Source organism: Pan troglodytes, chromosome 16 (genome assembly GCF_028858775.2).
Source record: "Pan troglodytes isolate AG18354 chromosome 16, NHGRI_mPanTro3-v2.0_pri, whole genome shotgun sequence".
Classification (NCBI taxonomy): Eukaryota; Metazoa; Chordata; class Mammalia; order Primates; family Hominidae; genus Pan; species Pan troglodytes.
Window position 1 is genome coordinate 70,580,434 of NC_072414.2, and position 16,831 is coordinate 70,597,264.

At 49.4% G+C, this 16,831-nt stretch overlaps 1 protein-coding gene and 1 pseudogene across 6 annotated transcripts in view; both read right to left on the reverse strand.

Moving 5' to 3' along the window:
- The window catches only part of CHRNB4 (cholinergic receptor nicotinic beta 4 subunit), a 37,094-nt gene that overhangs the window by 7,936 nt on the left and 12,327 nt on the right, over nt 1-16,831 (reverse strand). For 2 of the 6 annotated variants that reach the window (XM_016927705.4, XM_063794254.1), the window contains one exon: nt 3,491-3,639. In XM_016927705.4, the coding sequence (XP_016783194.1) occupies nt 3,491-3,639 (149 nt within the window). Of the gene's footprint in view, nt 1-2,673; nt 2,766-3,490; nt 3,640-9,168; nt 9,387-16,831 lie in introns of those variants that run through there. The other 4 variants (XM_016927704.4, XM_016927708.4, XM_016927707.4 and 1 more) reach the window with 4 other exon arrangements.
- On the reverse strand, nt 4,361-6,384 carry LOC134808575 (uncharacterized; annotated as a pseudogene).

The following is a 16,831-nucleotide window of genomic DNA, read 5'->3' on the forward strand; positions in this document are numbered from 1 at the left end:
TAGAGTCTACAAGGCCCTAGTGATCTGCCTCCCCACCACCCCTCATCCCATTCGCTCTATGACCTCTTATCTCAACACTCCGCCATTTGCTCATTCCACTTCCCCTGCACTGCCTCTTTGCTCCTGCACACACTGTTCCCTTTTCCTGGAAACCCCCCGGGATGCTTCCACACTTTCTTCTGTTATCAGAAATGTCATCCTATCTGAGAAATCTTCCCTGACCTACATAAAATAGCACCTCGGTCCCTGCCCTGCCTTCTCTTTTTCTTTCTTTCTGTCTTCCTTTTCTTTCTCTTTCTTTCTTTCTTTCTTGCTTTCTTTCTTTCTCCCTTTCTTTCTTTTCTTTCGTGTGTGTGTGTGTGTGTGTGTTTCTTGAGACAGGGTCTCACTCTGTCACCCAGGCTGGAGGGCAGTGGCGTGATCTTTGCTCACTGCAATCTCCACCTCCCAGGCTCAAGCGATCCTCCCACCTCAGGCTCCTGAGTAGCTGGGACTACAGGCACAGGCCACCATACCTGGCTAAATTTTAAAAAAATTTTTGTGGAGATGGGGATTCATCATGATGCCCAGGCTGGTCTCAAATTCCTGAGCTAAAGTGATCCATGCATCTCAGCCTCCCAAAGTGCTGGCATTACAGGTGCAAGCCACCTCACCCAGTCTCCTTTTTTTTTTTTTTCGTAGCATTTCTCACCCCTAAACACCATCTATCTATCTGTGTATTGTCTGCCACATCCCACTAGAATCTAATGGCTATGAGAAAATAAGGCAGATAGAAGAGTATGTAACATGTTGGATACTCCATAAATATTTTTTGAATATACATGAATCCTACCATAATAATCCAGGCCACCATCATCCATGTCTCACCTGGACCATGTAAGACCCTCCTAACTGGTCTATGTTCATTCTGTACACCACCACCACCGCCACCATACACACACATACATCTCTTCTTCGTACGCAGCCCAAATAAACCTTCCAAAGTTCCTGTCATTTCCTCCCTCAATTTTATCCCTGTTTAGATTAATTCCTTGGCTTCCTTCACTTACAGAATAAAAATCTTGCTCCTTCGCAGGGTCTGCGGGGCCTTGCCAGGTTTCCCAGCCTCACTTCACCTCCCTATGTCCCTCTGTTCTGTCCTCCAGCCCCCTGGCCTTCTTTAGTACTTTGGATAAGTCTTGTGTTCTCAGTCTGTACTATTTTTGCTGCCTCTCCTTTATCAAGATAACTTCCAGCATACTGATCTCACTTTGGGAGTCATTTCCTCAAGGAACCTACAACTAGATAAGATTATCAGTAAGATAAGGTTTGGCTGCCAGTAACAGTGATCCAGAGTAACACAGGCTTAAATAAAGTAGAAATTCATGTCCCTCTCATGTTAACACTTTAGACATATATGGCAGTTCTGCTCTACAAAGTTCTGATAGGTACCCAGATTCTTTCCAACTTTCTTCTCCACCGTACCTAGAGTGTGGCCCTCATAAGAATGGATCAAAATAACTGTTGGAGCTCTAACCACAAATTCCACATTCCAGGCTGTTGGTGGGAAGGGAGGAGGGAGAAGAAGAATGCATGGCAATTTGTCTCATTTTGATTAGAATATTTAGGCCATTTACATTTAATGTAGTTACTGATATATTTGGGCTTAAACTTACCCCCTGAGCTTCCACAGCATCAGATCTGCCCCCCTGCATACCCCCAATCTCTTGCCAAGTGGCATTTGGGTCTTTATGTCATTTTCCTCACATGTCTGGGAGTAAAGACGAGGTTCAGGGACTTGAGCTTGTGTACTCTGGTGTCTTCCAGGAGAATGTGTCAAGTACAGGGGAGATGGCTTGGAAAGAGGAAGACTCAGAGGAGAGTCAAGGACATCAAAACAGGCAAGCCCAGGAGCAGGAAAAGAGATGAGAGTCAGCAGAGGAAACAGTGCTGGGGCAGGGGAGCAGGTGGAAGGGTCAGGGAATAAGGGGGGCTGGAGAGGTGGGGGTGGGGATGCTGGCGAGGGAGTGCTTGGCTCACCAGACTCTGGAGTCAATGACAAAACAGCTGCTTTGACAAGCCTGCTTTCCTTACCCAGCCCTAAATCCCTACCTGCTCTCTAAAAATTTCCATCTTTAAACTGGTTGTACCTATAACCCTCCCTCCTCGAATAAATAAACAAACCCTGGCAACCCACAACCTAATATTTACTGTATACACAAGCTTTCAGACATATAACTTGCATGGGTGGGGGCTGGTGGCCGCATCCCCTCCTCCTTCTGGTAGCCGCTATCACCCTATAGGGCCGGCAGAGCAGATCTGACCAGGTAGCCTGAGTCTGGAAGTGCGGCAGAGCCTCCTGCTCGTTCACCCTCACTAGGGCAGCAGCTGCACCGCAGCAGCTGGGTTCAACTCATTAAGCAAGAAGCCCTGGGCTGGACAATAACACTCAGACACCAGCCTGAGCGAGCCTGGCTGAAAGCCCTCCTTCCTTCTGATCCGACTACGGAGGGAGAGGGGCAGAGAGTACACAGCTCTCCAGCCCTCCCCATCCTGGGGCTGTGCGTCCTCCCAGGAGATGGAGCCAGTCATTAATTTGGCCAAAGCCTTCCTGAGGGCTGTAGGTTTGACAGGCTGGGTGTGTGTGGGCCAACCGTGCTAGAGAGAGAGTCTGGCATTTCAGAAGGCAGCTACCTGGCCAGAGGAGGGTCAGCCCCCTTGGTGGTCTCTTTCCCCTGGCTGGACACAGCGCCCTGCACTCTCCCCTTGTGAATGTTCCCCCAGAGCTTCTTCCAGGGACGGAGTTCTAACCCTGTGGATGGGGACATGGGAAGGTTTACAATAGGCCATGGTTCCCTCTGACATCTCCAACTCAGAGGCAGCAAAGAGAAGAGAAATTCCCAGGCACCTCCTCCGTCAGCACCCCCACCTCTGCCCCACATCCACATATGGACAACCTGACAACGGTACCTGTGAATGCTGCCATCCACTCCTCCTTTCCATGCCTGCAGCAGCCACGCCCACTGTCCATCCCTCACCAGCCTGGCTCAATAGGTGCTGCACTGCCTCTGGTCCTGCCCCTACACCTGGGCCTCTCTGTACCTATCAGTTCCCCCAGTCTGGTTTTTACTTCTCCCAACAAGTAAGAAGCATGTAAGGTTATCTGAGCAGTCTAGGGGAGAGAATAGGGTGGGGCTGTAAAGACAAGGAGGAGAAGCTTATGGTCATGCTGGAGACCCAGCTGAGCAGAGTCTACGGCAGGCCCATTGGCTGCCTACCCAATGGTCATCCTGCTCCTACCCTCATTTCTTCTTTGTTATAACAAAACCTTGACTTCATTAAATATTGGACACCTGTGAACTTCATGGACCTTTCTGCAGCCTCCCTGACACGTACTGGTAAGTCTAAGTCAACTATAGTAGTTTCATTCCTTTGACCAATGATCGCCTGGGGCTTGGGCATGAGCGGCCTCTCCACCTGAGCCTGAGCCACAGCTGCCCTCTGCACCTACCACGCTGATAAGTTGGGCCAGGGAGAGCTGCAGCTTGATGGAGATGAGCTGTGAGGAGCTGGTGGCTGGGCGGATCAGGTTATTGTAACGGGTTTTGTTCAGAAGGTCGTCCATCAGCTTTTCCTCCGCATTGGCCACGCGGCAGTTCCCTGAGAAAACACACAGTCAGACCTGCTGGGCCCTTGTGCACCTGACCCCCACTGCAGCCTGTGGCAGCAGGGAGAGCTGAGAGGGAGCACAGGTGCCCTTAGGGCTGGCTGAAGCAGCGAAGGTGCTGGCAGGCCTGTCTCTCCTTGAGGACTTCAAATTAAATACACTCAACACAGAGCTCAGCTGTCTCCTCCCATGCCATACCTCTTCCGCCTCCTCTTCCCTCTAGCAGTGCATGGCATCCCACTCTACATATCTGGTACAAAAACTGGGTGTCTCTTCTTGACCTCTCCCTTGGTTCATCCAAGTGGCCACTTAGTCCTGTCTTTTTTTTTTGAGACAGAGTCTCACTCTGTTGCCCAGGCTGGAGTGCAGTGGTGTGATCTCGGCTCACTGCAACCTCTGCCACCTGAGTTCAAGCAATTCTCCTGTCTCAGCCTCCAGAGTAGCTGGGATTACAGGCCTGCACCACCACACCCGGCTCATTTTTGTATTTTAGTAGAGACAGGGTTTCACCATATTGGCCAGGCTGTTCTTGAACTCCTGGCCTCAGGTGATCCACCCACATTCGCCACTCAAAGTGCTGGGATTACAGGTGTGAGCCGCCGTTCCCGGTCCTAGTCCTATCTTTTACCTTCCAAGTCCCTCAGTCTGTTCTCCTTATCTCTACTGCTACAGCCATGTCCCCACCTCCCCACCCCTGCCTTCCTCCTGGTCTCTCCACCCGCAGTCTCTCCCTGCTATCCATGTACCATACAGTGCCAGAGTGGTCTTTCTACAGCAAACTGGTCTAGGGCCCTTCCCTACCCACAACTCTCAGAGCTGTAGGTGGACTTAAAAATCAAATGTTTTGGCTTGGCATTCAAGGCCCTTTCCCCACTGACACTGGCTTATCTTTCTCAATCTGATTTTCTCCCACCTCTCTACCTCTATCCCAGATACTCAGATACTCTCTCTTCTGGCCATAGCCTACTGTTTGCCTTTCCCCCTGTCCCCCTGTGACCTTCACTGTCTCACTTCCTTTTTTTCCTTTTTTTTTTTTTTTTTTTTTTTTTTTTTTTTAGAGACAGGGTCTTGCTATGTTGCCCAGGCTGGTTTCAAGCGATTCCTCCTGGATTCAAAGGATCCTCCCACCTCAGCCTCCTTAGTAGCTGGGACTACAGGTGTGCACCACCACACCCAGCTTCTCTCACTTCTTTGAACAGACTCTTTCTTCTGCCAAGATTGCCCCCAGCCCACCAGTTATGAATTATCTGAGGGTCTATCTTGTGCCAGGGACTTTACTACATTTCGAGGATAACAGCAAGCAAAAACCAGAAACGGTTCCTGACACCAGAGCACTTACAGTGCAGGGGAGCAGCCCCATTACTCACATGTGAGTTTGGGTGCAGAAATGGGTACGAGGTGGTGCTTTCCCTAAGAAGAAACAGAGCTGAGATGGAGGGGATTTTCCGGGTTCAGACTTAGACCTACAGAGTGTAAGGTCCCTCTGAGACGCCAAATGGAGGGGTCCAGCTGGCAGCTGGCTCCTCGTCTGGAGCTTCGAGGAGAGGTCTTAGCTCAGAGCCATATTCAAGACCCAGCCTAAATACCACCTCATGCAGGGAGCCCCCCTGACCTTCCATAGCCTCAAATCTGCCCCTCTGCATACCCCCGATCCCTTGCCAAGTGGCATTTGGGTCTTTATGTCATCTCCCTCACCTGTCTGGGAGTAAAGGTGAAGTTCAGGGACTTGGGCTTGTGTACTCTAGTGTCTTCAGGGAGAATGTGTAAAGCATAGAGGGGGCAGCTTGGAAAAAGGGAGACTCAGAGGAGAATCAAGGACATCTGAGGAGGCAAGCCTGGGAGGAGGAAAAGAGATGAGAATGAGCAGAGGAAACAGTGCTGGGGCAGGGAAGCAGGTGGGAGGATCAGGGAATAAGGGGGGCTGGAGAGGTGGGGGTGGGCATGCTGGTGAGGGGCTGCCTGGCTTGCCAGGCTCAGGAGTCGATTACATCTTCCTGCAAGGGCCAGTTCACCTAGTTGCACCAAACCCCTTCCTCTGTGGGTAGGGCCAGAGGGCCCAGAGCACAGACCAACCCAATTAGGCAGGCCTGAGGTGGACTTAGGGGTGGGTGCTGGGCTGGACTCCTGGTTGTGGGGAGCAGCTGCCACCCTGCCTACTTCATCCACTTTCCAACTCGCTGCCTATCTGGAACAGATGCAATATTTACTGCCTTGTGAAAGATGCTCCTAGTGCACCTGCTGCCTGCTGCCCCTCCCCCAGGCTGCCCTGGGCTCTCCAGAGGGGGGTCCTATGGATGCTTGGCCTAGATTCTGAGCCCTGCCTCTTATATCCAGGACCCCTTTCCCAGAGGCCAGCTGCTTGAGTACCCTGGAAGCCAGTCTGTAGCCCCAGGCTAGAGCTGGATCCCTCCCACAGCCCTTCTTTAGCATGTTTGTTTGGACTGACTTATTTCATAGAGAGGGGTGTGACTTGCCCAAGCCCATCTGGCATGTCTGAGGCAGCTCTGGGGTCAGAATCTGCAGCTCCCATCCCCCAGCCCTGCAATACTAGGGGAGGCTGGATCCCACATCTCTGAAGTCCCACCAGGCTGGTCTGACAGGGCTCCCAAGTGCAGGGCTGCTCTGCAGGCTGTGGGGCTCATGCTTCAGCTCCGAGCGCACCTGATGTGCTTGGGTGGCTCATCTTTGGGCCTGTCCTGCCTCTCAGGCATTCAGCTGACCTGGAGGGACTCCCCCATCTTGACCACCAGCTGTGGGCTTGAGTTAGAGGTTCCCAGAACTTTAGACCATTTAGCCCAACCCCCTATTTCTCAGCTGGGGAAACTGAGACCAAAGAGGGAAGAAACTTTCTCAAGTGCCCCCAGCAAGTCAGAGGAGGAACCAGGTATAGGAGCCTCTTTCCGACAGAGGTCTTCCCTGACCCCTGAGCCTTCTTCAGTGCCTCATTAGCTTCCCTGTAAGGAGACTGCCCCGCAGAGCCTGGAAATGGTGCTGTCCCGGGCAGTGTGTGCCCATGACTGCGCCTGTGTTTGTACTTGTGAGTGTATGGCCGGGGGCCGGGGGGGGGGGGGGTGGTGCACTGAAGGGTGGGAATAAACAGCAGGGATACTGGGGACTGGAATGCACCCCACTTGCCCCCCAAAAAGGGGTGGGGGAGCCCAGCCCAGCCCATGCTTAGACTTTCCAATCTACTGAATGTCTGTGAGGCCTGCTGGGCTCAAAGGACAAGGAACAGGCCTTTCACCCCCAGGTGGCAGGGGTGGCCCAGGATGGGTGGAAGCTTCTGCAGCACGGTCAGGGGTCACATCCCAGCCCCTGGGCTGACAGTTAAACAGAGAAGCCGCCACTAGGGGTCAGTCATGATTCAATGATTCTGATGAGGAGTGGGCCCCACCAGCCTCTGCCCAGGGTTTTGTCTTCCAGGCCTTCTTGGGAAAAATTGTTCCCTGCCAGAAAGGGGCTAATAATCTGAGAGGAAGCCATAGCTGGAATTCTAAACTGTGTGAGTGTGTGTCCAGTTTGGAAAAGTATATCCAATCTAAAAATTTGTATTGAAAAAATGGAAAGATATACCTATTGTTTTGGAATACAAACTACAGAAAGTAACAGTTAACAGAATCTTATTGGAAAGATTAGATTCTGCATCTGGAAAGGCAGAGTGATTTTTCAACTGGGGTGTATGTCCTTAACTGAGGAAGGGAACATGATATTTATATTAAAAGGCAGCTATGATTTTCTTTTTTCTGAGACGGAGTCTTGATCTGTCACCCAGGCTGGAGTGCAGTGGCATGATCTCAGCTCACTGCTGCAACCTCCACCTCCTGGGTTCATGCCATTCTCCTACCTCAGCCTCCCGAGTAGCTGGGACTATAGGCGCCTGCTACCACGCCTGGCTAATTTTTTGTATTTTTAGTAGAGACGGGGTTTCACCATGTCAGCCAGGATGGTCTCGATCTCCTGACCTCGTGATCCACCCGCCTCTGCCTCCCAAAGTGCTGGGATTACAGGTGTGAGCCACCGCGCCTGGCCTATGATTTTTTTTTATGTAGAGAATTTATCTTTTATAAAGAACTTATTACATACTATTAGTGCTTCTTCAATCATGTGTATTAATCACCTGGATTCCTAGGCTTTATTCCCAGAGATTCTGATCCTGTAAGCCTAGGGTGGGACCCAGAAATCTGTACAGGGTGATACAGGCTGCCCCAGGACCACACCTAAGAAACACTGCCACTGGCCCCCACACACATCCAAGTCTCCAAATATGTAGGCAGAGCATATTCTCTCCATAGAACAGATGGGGAACCTGAGGTCCAGGATGGTGAAAGAAATGGCACAGGGTCACCCAGCTAGTAGAAGAGCCACGATACACAGACTGCCTGCAGACACCATCTTTGATGAGAGCTCCACCTCTTTATAGGAGTAGTACAAACTACTTTCTGTAGTTTGTATTCCAAAATGATGGGTATATCTTTCCATTTTTTCAATGTAAAGTTTTAGATTGGATATGCTTTCCCAAACTGGACACACACTCACAGTTTAGAATTCCAGCTATGGCTTCCTCTCAGATTATTAGCTCCTTATATATTCCCTGACTCCTACCTCCTGCCTCCCCTATGGTGGGTCTCTAGCCAAGGAAGAGGTAGCCCTGGTCCTCCAGGCTGACTGGGGCTTGGAGGAAAAGCCTGGGTGACTGTAGGAGCTAGAAGGGCCCTTGGAATTCAGGTGGGGAAACTGAGGCCCTGAGAAGGCAGTCCTCACATTTGCATTCTACCTGGAGAAGGGCTGGGTCTCCTTCCTGAGTGGCAGGCCCAACTTCACCAGCCTGGCCCTCAGTCAAGCTGGCTGTCCAGGCCCGGCACACCTCGGGTGGGTGACCAGAGGCAGCGGTGCCATAAAATGTGTTTGCCGGGAGATCCACCCCCAAAGCACAAAACATTCCAGGGCTGGTGATTTGGGCAAGCCCCCTTCCTTCTCGGCCCAGTGTCCCCATCTCTACCACCGCTGTGTGGGAGGGGACTTCTCTCTAAGGCTGAGCAGCAGATTCGCTCCCAAGCGCCTACACCGCCCAGGTGGCCGGCTCCTCTGCACCCACGCTTCAAGAAAGTCGCCTCTTAGGCAAGGAAGGAGCCTCGGCCCTGTTGGGAGCGGGAGTCGGTATACTCCCAGCCTCCCAGACTGCTGGGGATGACCCGCGGTGCCTGCAAAGCCGTTGTCATCCAGCCCACTGCCCAGCCCACAGACACTCGCCCTGGAGGGTGGCCCTGGCCCTGGCCCTGGCCCTGGCAGCGGCTCCGAGAAGAGGCGGCCCGCACTCCAAACCTGGCAGACCCACCCACGCAGGCCCACCCCCGCTGCCTCAGCGAGTGGGCTCAGCCCTGCCCACGCCCCCATCTGGCCGGGACAATCTCGGGCCACTCCCCCGGGCGCAGGGCACCCTCCCTTCCCTCCCACCTGTGGCCAGTCCAGCCCCTTTCAGCCCAACCCAGGCGCCCCTCCCTCCTTCCCCGAAAAGAACTCACCGCGCCCGCAAAGGGCGACCAGGAAGAAAAGGACCAGGGAAGGCGCGCGCCTCATGGCCGGCGGGGCCAGGTGGCAGCCGCCGCGAGCTCCGCTGTGGGGTCACAGGGCACCCGTGAGCCGCGCGGTCGAGTGAGCGCCGGTCCTGGCCCCCGAGGTTTGCTGGCGGGGCGGCGCTCACTAGGACCCCGCGGAGAGCCCCGCCGAGCCCCGCCCACTCAGGGATGTACTGGGCCCGCTGCTCCGCCCCGACGCCCCCTGGGTGGTCTGGACCCCACCTGCCGCCTGGCTTCCCTATCTCCTCGGGCCTCGCAACCTTCCCCCAGGGAAGGCAGGCAGGACAGTGCGGGCACCCTTGGTACAGCTGGGGAGACTGAGCCCTCGAGGGCGGCGGACGCTAGCGCAGGATCCCTCTACTGTTGGGGAAAGAGCATGTGCTTGAGCGGGGAGGTCCTTGGGCTTTGCCTTCCCTCACCTCGAAGACGCTTTTAGGCAAATGAGTCATCTCAGGTTCATTCGCGTGGGGTTTGCTGAAAGAAAGGACACTGCTGGGTGAGCCGACGCCAGGGAGCGCTGCTCTCTGCAGACTTTGCAGGGAGGACACTTAGGAAAAGTGAGTGGAATCTGGGAGGGTGGATAGCTCAGGGCCCCTCACCCAGCTTGGGGGCTGGGGAAGGAGCAGAGTTAAAAGGAAGGGAATGGGGCTGGAGTGGGCTGGCCTCGTCCTCCCCCATGGGCCTTCCAATCTGGGCTGAACAGAGGCCGCTCAGGTGATTCAAGCACATCCCTCTACTAGCCAGGGTGTCCTTGACGCGTTTTTGGAATCAGTACCATTCCCTTGCGGGTGGGGGAACAGCCCCCACCTCGGGAACTGCTGCCTCAATTCTGGATCTAGAAGGGCCTCTGGCAGCTTCTCCAACTCTCTCTCAGTCCAGTCCTCATACCTGCTCCCTTGTGTGGGCCCTGACAGGCAAATCTGACAACTGGAGGAACAAGACAGGAAGGGCGGGGTCTAAGGGAACCGCCTGTAAAAAGGCAGCTTTGCCACCTTATCTCCAGGACTCTCAGTCTTGCTTTCATATTGCTCCCCCCACGTCATTTTGCTATAATCTGACATGTTGACATATGGTCTTTAAAAACAACAACAACACTGTTGAAGTGAAGCGGACTTCTTCCCCTTTGGGATGCTTTGGAGAAGTTAGGATTGAGGGCATCCTCTCTTCTCCAAACTGCAGCAGTAATAGGTAAGATATATAAAGTAAATAAAGACATGGCAAGGCTGGAAAATAGGATAATCATCTCCATGAACCAAAACCAGAAAAGAAATGCAAAGTGGTTGGAGGCTGAAGAGCCTGGAGCCTGTTGGGCTTTGGAAACCAAAGACAGTGGCAGGTCCTTTGGGATAAGTGGGGACCAAAAGACTCTTGGCTAGAAGCTGGGAGCTTGGGTGTATGCCAGTACTTGAAAGGATGCTGGGAGCGGGAGGCCTGCTGCTGATCCGTGGTCTGTATCCCTGGCTTTATCGGATGTGTACATCCCCAATATACCCAGGACAGGAGCTTGGAAAGGACATAAAACCTGGAGGCCACTGCAGAACTGTAAAAGTTAGGCTAGCAAAGGGGATACGATGAAATAGGTTTTTATAGAGCTTTGACATGTATTTTCTTTAAATAAAAAGAAGAGCTAATTATCTATTGAGAATAATATAATCATGGTACAAAACTAGAACAAGGATGTACAAGGAAAACACATTATAGAACAATCTGAATTATGGGTCTTTGTCACAGAGAGACAGCACAGAGCAGTGGCCAGTGCATTGCTTCTGGAGCCAGGCATCCGGATTTGTATTCTGGTGCCACTAATCTTCTCTGTGACCTTAGGCAAAATGATTTGCCTTCAGTGTGCCTTAACTTCCTCATATATAAAGGGGGAAAATAACCTTCACAATAAGCCTTTTAGGATAAAATGAAATAATTCATGTAAAGTAACTTAACAATACCCAGAACCTAGAAAACCAAATAAATGTTAGCTATTAACTTTTATGAACATGGATTCCAAAATTTTAAATAATACCAAGTTGAATACAGCAATGTACACACACACAAACAATGCATCATGATGAATTAGGTTTCATTACAATAACGTAAGGGCAGAGTCAACATCAGATAATTCACTATTAGCAAGTTAGGTTTTTTTTTTGAGACAGGGTTTCACTGTTGCCCAGGCCTGAGTGGAGTGGTGGGATCTTGGCTCACTGCAATCTTCACCTCCCAGGCCCAAGCGATCTTCCCATCTCAGCCTTCCAAAGTGCTGGGATTACAGGCATGCAACACCATGCCTGGCCCTATCTTTCTTAATGTGTAGCAATTATCATAATTAATGGTAAAACTTTAGAAGCAATTTCCATCAAAGTTAGGACGTAGACAAGGGTGCCTTCTATCACTGTTTCTTTTGAACATGGCACTGGAGGTCCTAGGCAATGTGTTAGGTTAATACATATGAAATTGCCATTTTTTTTAAGATTATGAGATGCCCAACATCAGAAATGTATGTGATTCAACCTATAATAGAAATGAAGGAAATAAAATTTTAAAATTGGAAAGAAAAAACTACCTGTATTTGCAGGCAGGTATGATTGTCTATGCAGAAAATCCAAAAGAATATACAGATAAATTGTTAAGACTAGTAAGAGTTAGCAAGGTTGTTGAATTCAAGATCATCTTAAAAAAAGAAAAAACCTATTAGCATTCCTATACATCAATAATAACAAATGAGAAAATGAAATAGAAAAAGAGATTCTAGGCCGGGCATGGTGGCTCACGCCTATAATCCCAGGCCTTTGGGAGGCTGAGGCGGGCGGATCACGATGTCAGGAGATCGAGACCATCCTGGCTAACATGGTGAAACCTCGTCTCTACTAAAAATACACACACACAAAAAAAAATTAGCTGGGCATGGTGGCGGGTACCTGTAGTTCCAGCTACTTGGGAGGCTGGGGCAGGAGAATGGTGTGAACCCAGGAGGCAGAGCTTGCAGTGAGCGGAGATTGCACCACTGCACTCCAGCCTGGATGACAGAGCGAGACTCTGTCTCAAAAAAAAAAAAAAAAAAAAAAAAAAAAGATTCTATTCACAATAGTAACAAAAACCTTAGAATATATCTAGCAAAATATACGTAAGGCCTCTCATGAAGAGTGTTGCTATGGTCTGAATCTGTCTTCCAAAACACATTTGTTAAAACTTAATTGCCAAGATAATATTAAGAGGTAGGGCCTTTAAGGAGTGATTAAGTCATAATGGCAAGTCCTCATAGATGAGATTAGTGTCTTATAAAAGGGCTTGTGTGGGGGGTTTATCTGTTCCTTCTGCTGCATGAGAACATAGCATTTGTCCCCTCCAGAGGAGCCAGCATTCAAGGCACCATCTTGGAAGCAGATACCAGGCCCTCACTAGACACTGTACCTGCTGGTGCCTTGATCTTGGACTTCCCAACCTCCAGAACTGAGAAAATAAACTTCTGTTGTTTGTAAATTACCCAGTCTCTGGTATTTTGTTATAGCACTACAAAAGGCCTAAGACAAATACAAAAATACTCAGGAAGAGCTGACTAAATTGAAATATAGACCATATATATTATGAATGGGAGGACTCAATACTATAAACATATTACTTCTCACCAAATTAATCTATAAATTCAAGCAATTCTCAAACAAATCCCAATAGATTTTTTTGTGGAACTTGACAGGCTGATTCTAAAATTCATGTAGTAATTGAGGGGCCAAGAACAGTGTGCAGACACCGCTGGTGCCCTCTCCATACCCCTTGGCATTGCCAACCACATATATGCCAGGGAGCTGATGCTTTTAAGAGCACCCTCAGTGTATTCATCATGCCTTTTCATTTCCTGAATTTCCTGATGTTTTGACAGCTGAGGCCTTGCTGATCCTGGAGAGACTGTTCCTCCCAGGGCTAGCCAACTCCCCGAGACAGTAAGGGACTCACCTGCAAATGCACCTTCCATACGCAAACCAGCCAATCCGAAGCCCACACCCCCAGCCACCTCCTTCATCAGACTGTTATACTGGGCCATTGTCCATCTGCCCTAGTCATCCCAGGGCCATGAACCAGACAACCAGGGACAGCCCTATGCTCTGGAGCCAAGTGAAATTATTTAAACTATTAATAGCTAATCCTGTGCCTGCTTACCCTGGCTTGACTTGCCTTTCTCTTGGATGCCACAAATAAAGCTCTTGCCCACATTTCCCCCCAGCTCCCTTTACTTATTGACCAACCCTGGTGCCTCCCCATGTATCCCTGCCTGGCATGCCATGTCTCTTGTTTCTAGGGACCTCTGAGTATAAAAAACTCTATTTCAGGACAGTCATTTCCATATCTGTGTGTCTTGCCACATCTAATGAAAATCTTGAGTGCATTTTAAAACAGCCATGAAGAAAGGGAGTTGGTGGATAAATACCACAGCTTCACCACCGCTCAGCTGGAATAACTGAAGGGCCCAGTGAGATTGAGCCCCAGTTACCTTTTGTGGCAACCTGCTCATTAATGTACCATCTATTGACTTTCTTCCCTTCCCTATCTCACTTCTCACCCTCTTACCTTGCTTCCTGGAATCATCTTCTAAAAAAGTGCTTGCACCCAAATCCTTGACTCAGGCTCTCCTTCAAGCAGAACCCAAATGAATATATTTTTAAAGAATAAGAATGACATAGGCCGGGCACGGTGGCTTACCCCTGTAATCCCAGCACTTTGGGAGGCTGGGGCGGGTGGATAACGAGGTCAAGAGATTGAGACTATCCTGGCCAACATGGTGAAACCCTTTCTCTACTAAAAATACAAAAAAATTAGCTGGGTATGGTGGCGCACACCTGTAGTCCCAGCTACTTGGGAGGCTGAGGCAGGAGAATCACTTGAACCTGGGAGGCAGAGATTGCAGTGAGCCAAGATTGTGCCACTGCACTCCAGCCTGGGCGACAGAGTGGGACCGTCTCAAAAAAAAAAAAATGAATGACATAGAGGTCAGTGAGTAATGGAAGGTTTAAGATTTGTGTACATACGATAATGTCATAGGAATCAGGACAGTTAAATGTCGAGGGGGATGTACAAATTGACCACTGGAAGAGAACAGGAGCCCAGCAAAAGATCCATGACACATGGAAACTTGAAATAAGACAGAAGTTGCCTTGTAGATCATTGGGGAAAGGATGGATATTCTAAAAATGATGTTGGGACAATTGATTATCCATATGGGAAGTAAATACAACTAGATCCCTAGTTCACACCATACCAAAAATAAAATCCAGGTTCATTAAAGATTTAGTTTGAAAAGCAAAACTTTGAAAGCATTTAGAAGCAAACATAGGAGGATATCATTATGACTGGGGTAGTGTCTTAGTGTGGGCTGCTCTAACAAAATGCCATAGAATGGGTGGCTTAAACAACACACGTTGATTTCTCCCAGTTCTAGAGGCTAGATGTCCAAGATCAGGGTGCCACCATGGTCGGCTCTTGGTGAGGGCCCACCTCCTGGTTCACAGAGGGCCATCTTCTTGTATCCTCACATGGCAGAGAGCAAGACAGACAGGAGGCAACTCTCCTGCATCTCTTCTTATGAAAGTGGTGATCCCATCATGAAAGCTCCACCCTCCTGACCTAATTACTTTCCAAAGGCCCCATCTCTTAACACCATTATATTGGAGGCCAGGATTTCAACATATAAATTTAGAGGGGACACAAATATTCAATCCATAACAAGTAGAAAGTAATTTCCTAAACAAAATACTAGAAGTGGCTGGGTGTGGTGGTTCATACCTGTAATACCAGCATTTTGGGAGGCTGAAGCAGGAGGATTGCTTGAGCCCAGGAGTTCCAGACCAGCCTGGGTGACATAACAAGACCCCATCTCCTCTCTCTATATAAAAAATTAGCTGGGTATGCTGGTGTGTGCCTGTAGTCCTGGCTACTTAGGAGGCTGAGGCGGGAGGATCACTAGAGCCCAGGAGTTTGAGGCTGCAGTGAGTTGTGATTGAGCCACTGCACTCCTGCCTGGGCAACAAAGTGGCACTGTCTCAGGAGAAAAAAATATTAAAAGCATAAGCTCAAAAGAAAAATGGTAATAGATTTGACTTCACTAAAGTATTTAAACTTCTATTCAACCAAACATACCACAAATGAAGTTTAAAGAGAAACCGTAGATTAGAAGATATTTGCAATTCATATAATCAAAGGATACATATCTAGAATATTTAAGGAATTATATATATAAACATTTTATATATATAAACATTAATATTTTAAAAAGTCAACCAACCAAAAGAAAAGTGGGCAAACAATATGAACATGTAATTCATAGAAAAGAAAACTTGAATGACCTGCAAACATAGGAAGAGGTTTACCATGGATAGGAGTGAGGGGAATGGACACAGAAGTGATAATGAGATACTAGCATTCCTATACATCAATAATAACAGGTTAGAAAATGTATTAGAAAGAGATTCGGCCGGGTGCAGTGGCTCACGCCTGTAATCCCAGCACTTTGGGAGGCCAAGGCGGGCAGATCACAAGGTCAGGAGATTAAGACCATCCTGGCTAACATGGTGAAACCCCGTCTCTACTAAAAATACAAAAAAAAAAAAAAAAAAAAAACTTAGCCGGGTGTGGTGGCAGGCACCTGTAGTCCCAGCTACTTAGGAGGCTGAGGCAGGAGAATGGCATGAATCCAGGAGGTGGAGCTTGCACTGAGCCGACATCACACCACTGCACTCCAGCCTGGGCAACAGAGCGAGAGACTCCATCTCAAAAAAAAAAAAGAAAAGAAAAAGTAAAAGAGATTCTATTCACAATGGCAACAAAAACCTTAGAATAAATCTAGCAAAATATACATAAGGCCTTTCATGAAGAGTATTGCTATGGTCTGAATGTGTCTCCCAAAATTCAAATTAATTGCCAAGATGATAGTATGAAGAGGTAGGGCCTTTAAGAAGTGATTAAGTCATAAGGGCGAGCCCTCATGGATGAGATTAGTGCTTTATAAAAGGGCGTGGGGGTGATAGGGCCGGGCAAGGTGGCTCATGCCTGTAATCGCAGCACTTTGGAAGGCCTAGGCAAGCGGGTCACGGGGTGAGGAGATCAAGACCATCCTGGCTAACGCAGTAAAACCCTGTCTCTACTAAAAACACAAAAAATTAGCTGGGCGTGGTGGCAGGCACCTGTAGTCCCAGCTACTCAGGAGGCTGAGGCAGGAGAATGGCATGAACCTGAGAGACGGAGCTTGCAGTGAGCCGAGATCACACCACTGCACTCCAGCCTGGGCGACAGAGCGAGACTTGTCTCAAAAAAAAAAAAAGGAAAACGAAAGGCGTGGGGGTGAATCTATTCCTTCTGCTGCGTAAGAATATATTCTTATTGTTGGCTGGGCACGGTGGCTCACGCCTGTAATCCCAGCACTTTGGGAGGCCGAGGCGGATGGATCACAAGGTCAAGAGTTCGAGACCAGCCTGGCCAACATGGTGAAACCCTGTATCTACTAAAAATACAAAAATTAGCCAGGTGTGGTGGCAGATGCCTGTAATCCCAGCTACTCAGGAGGCTGAGGCACAGAATTGCTTGAACCCGGGAGGCGGAAGTTGCAGTGAGCCGAGATCGGTGCCAC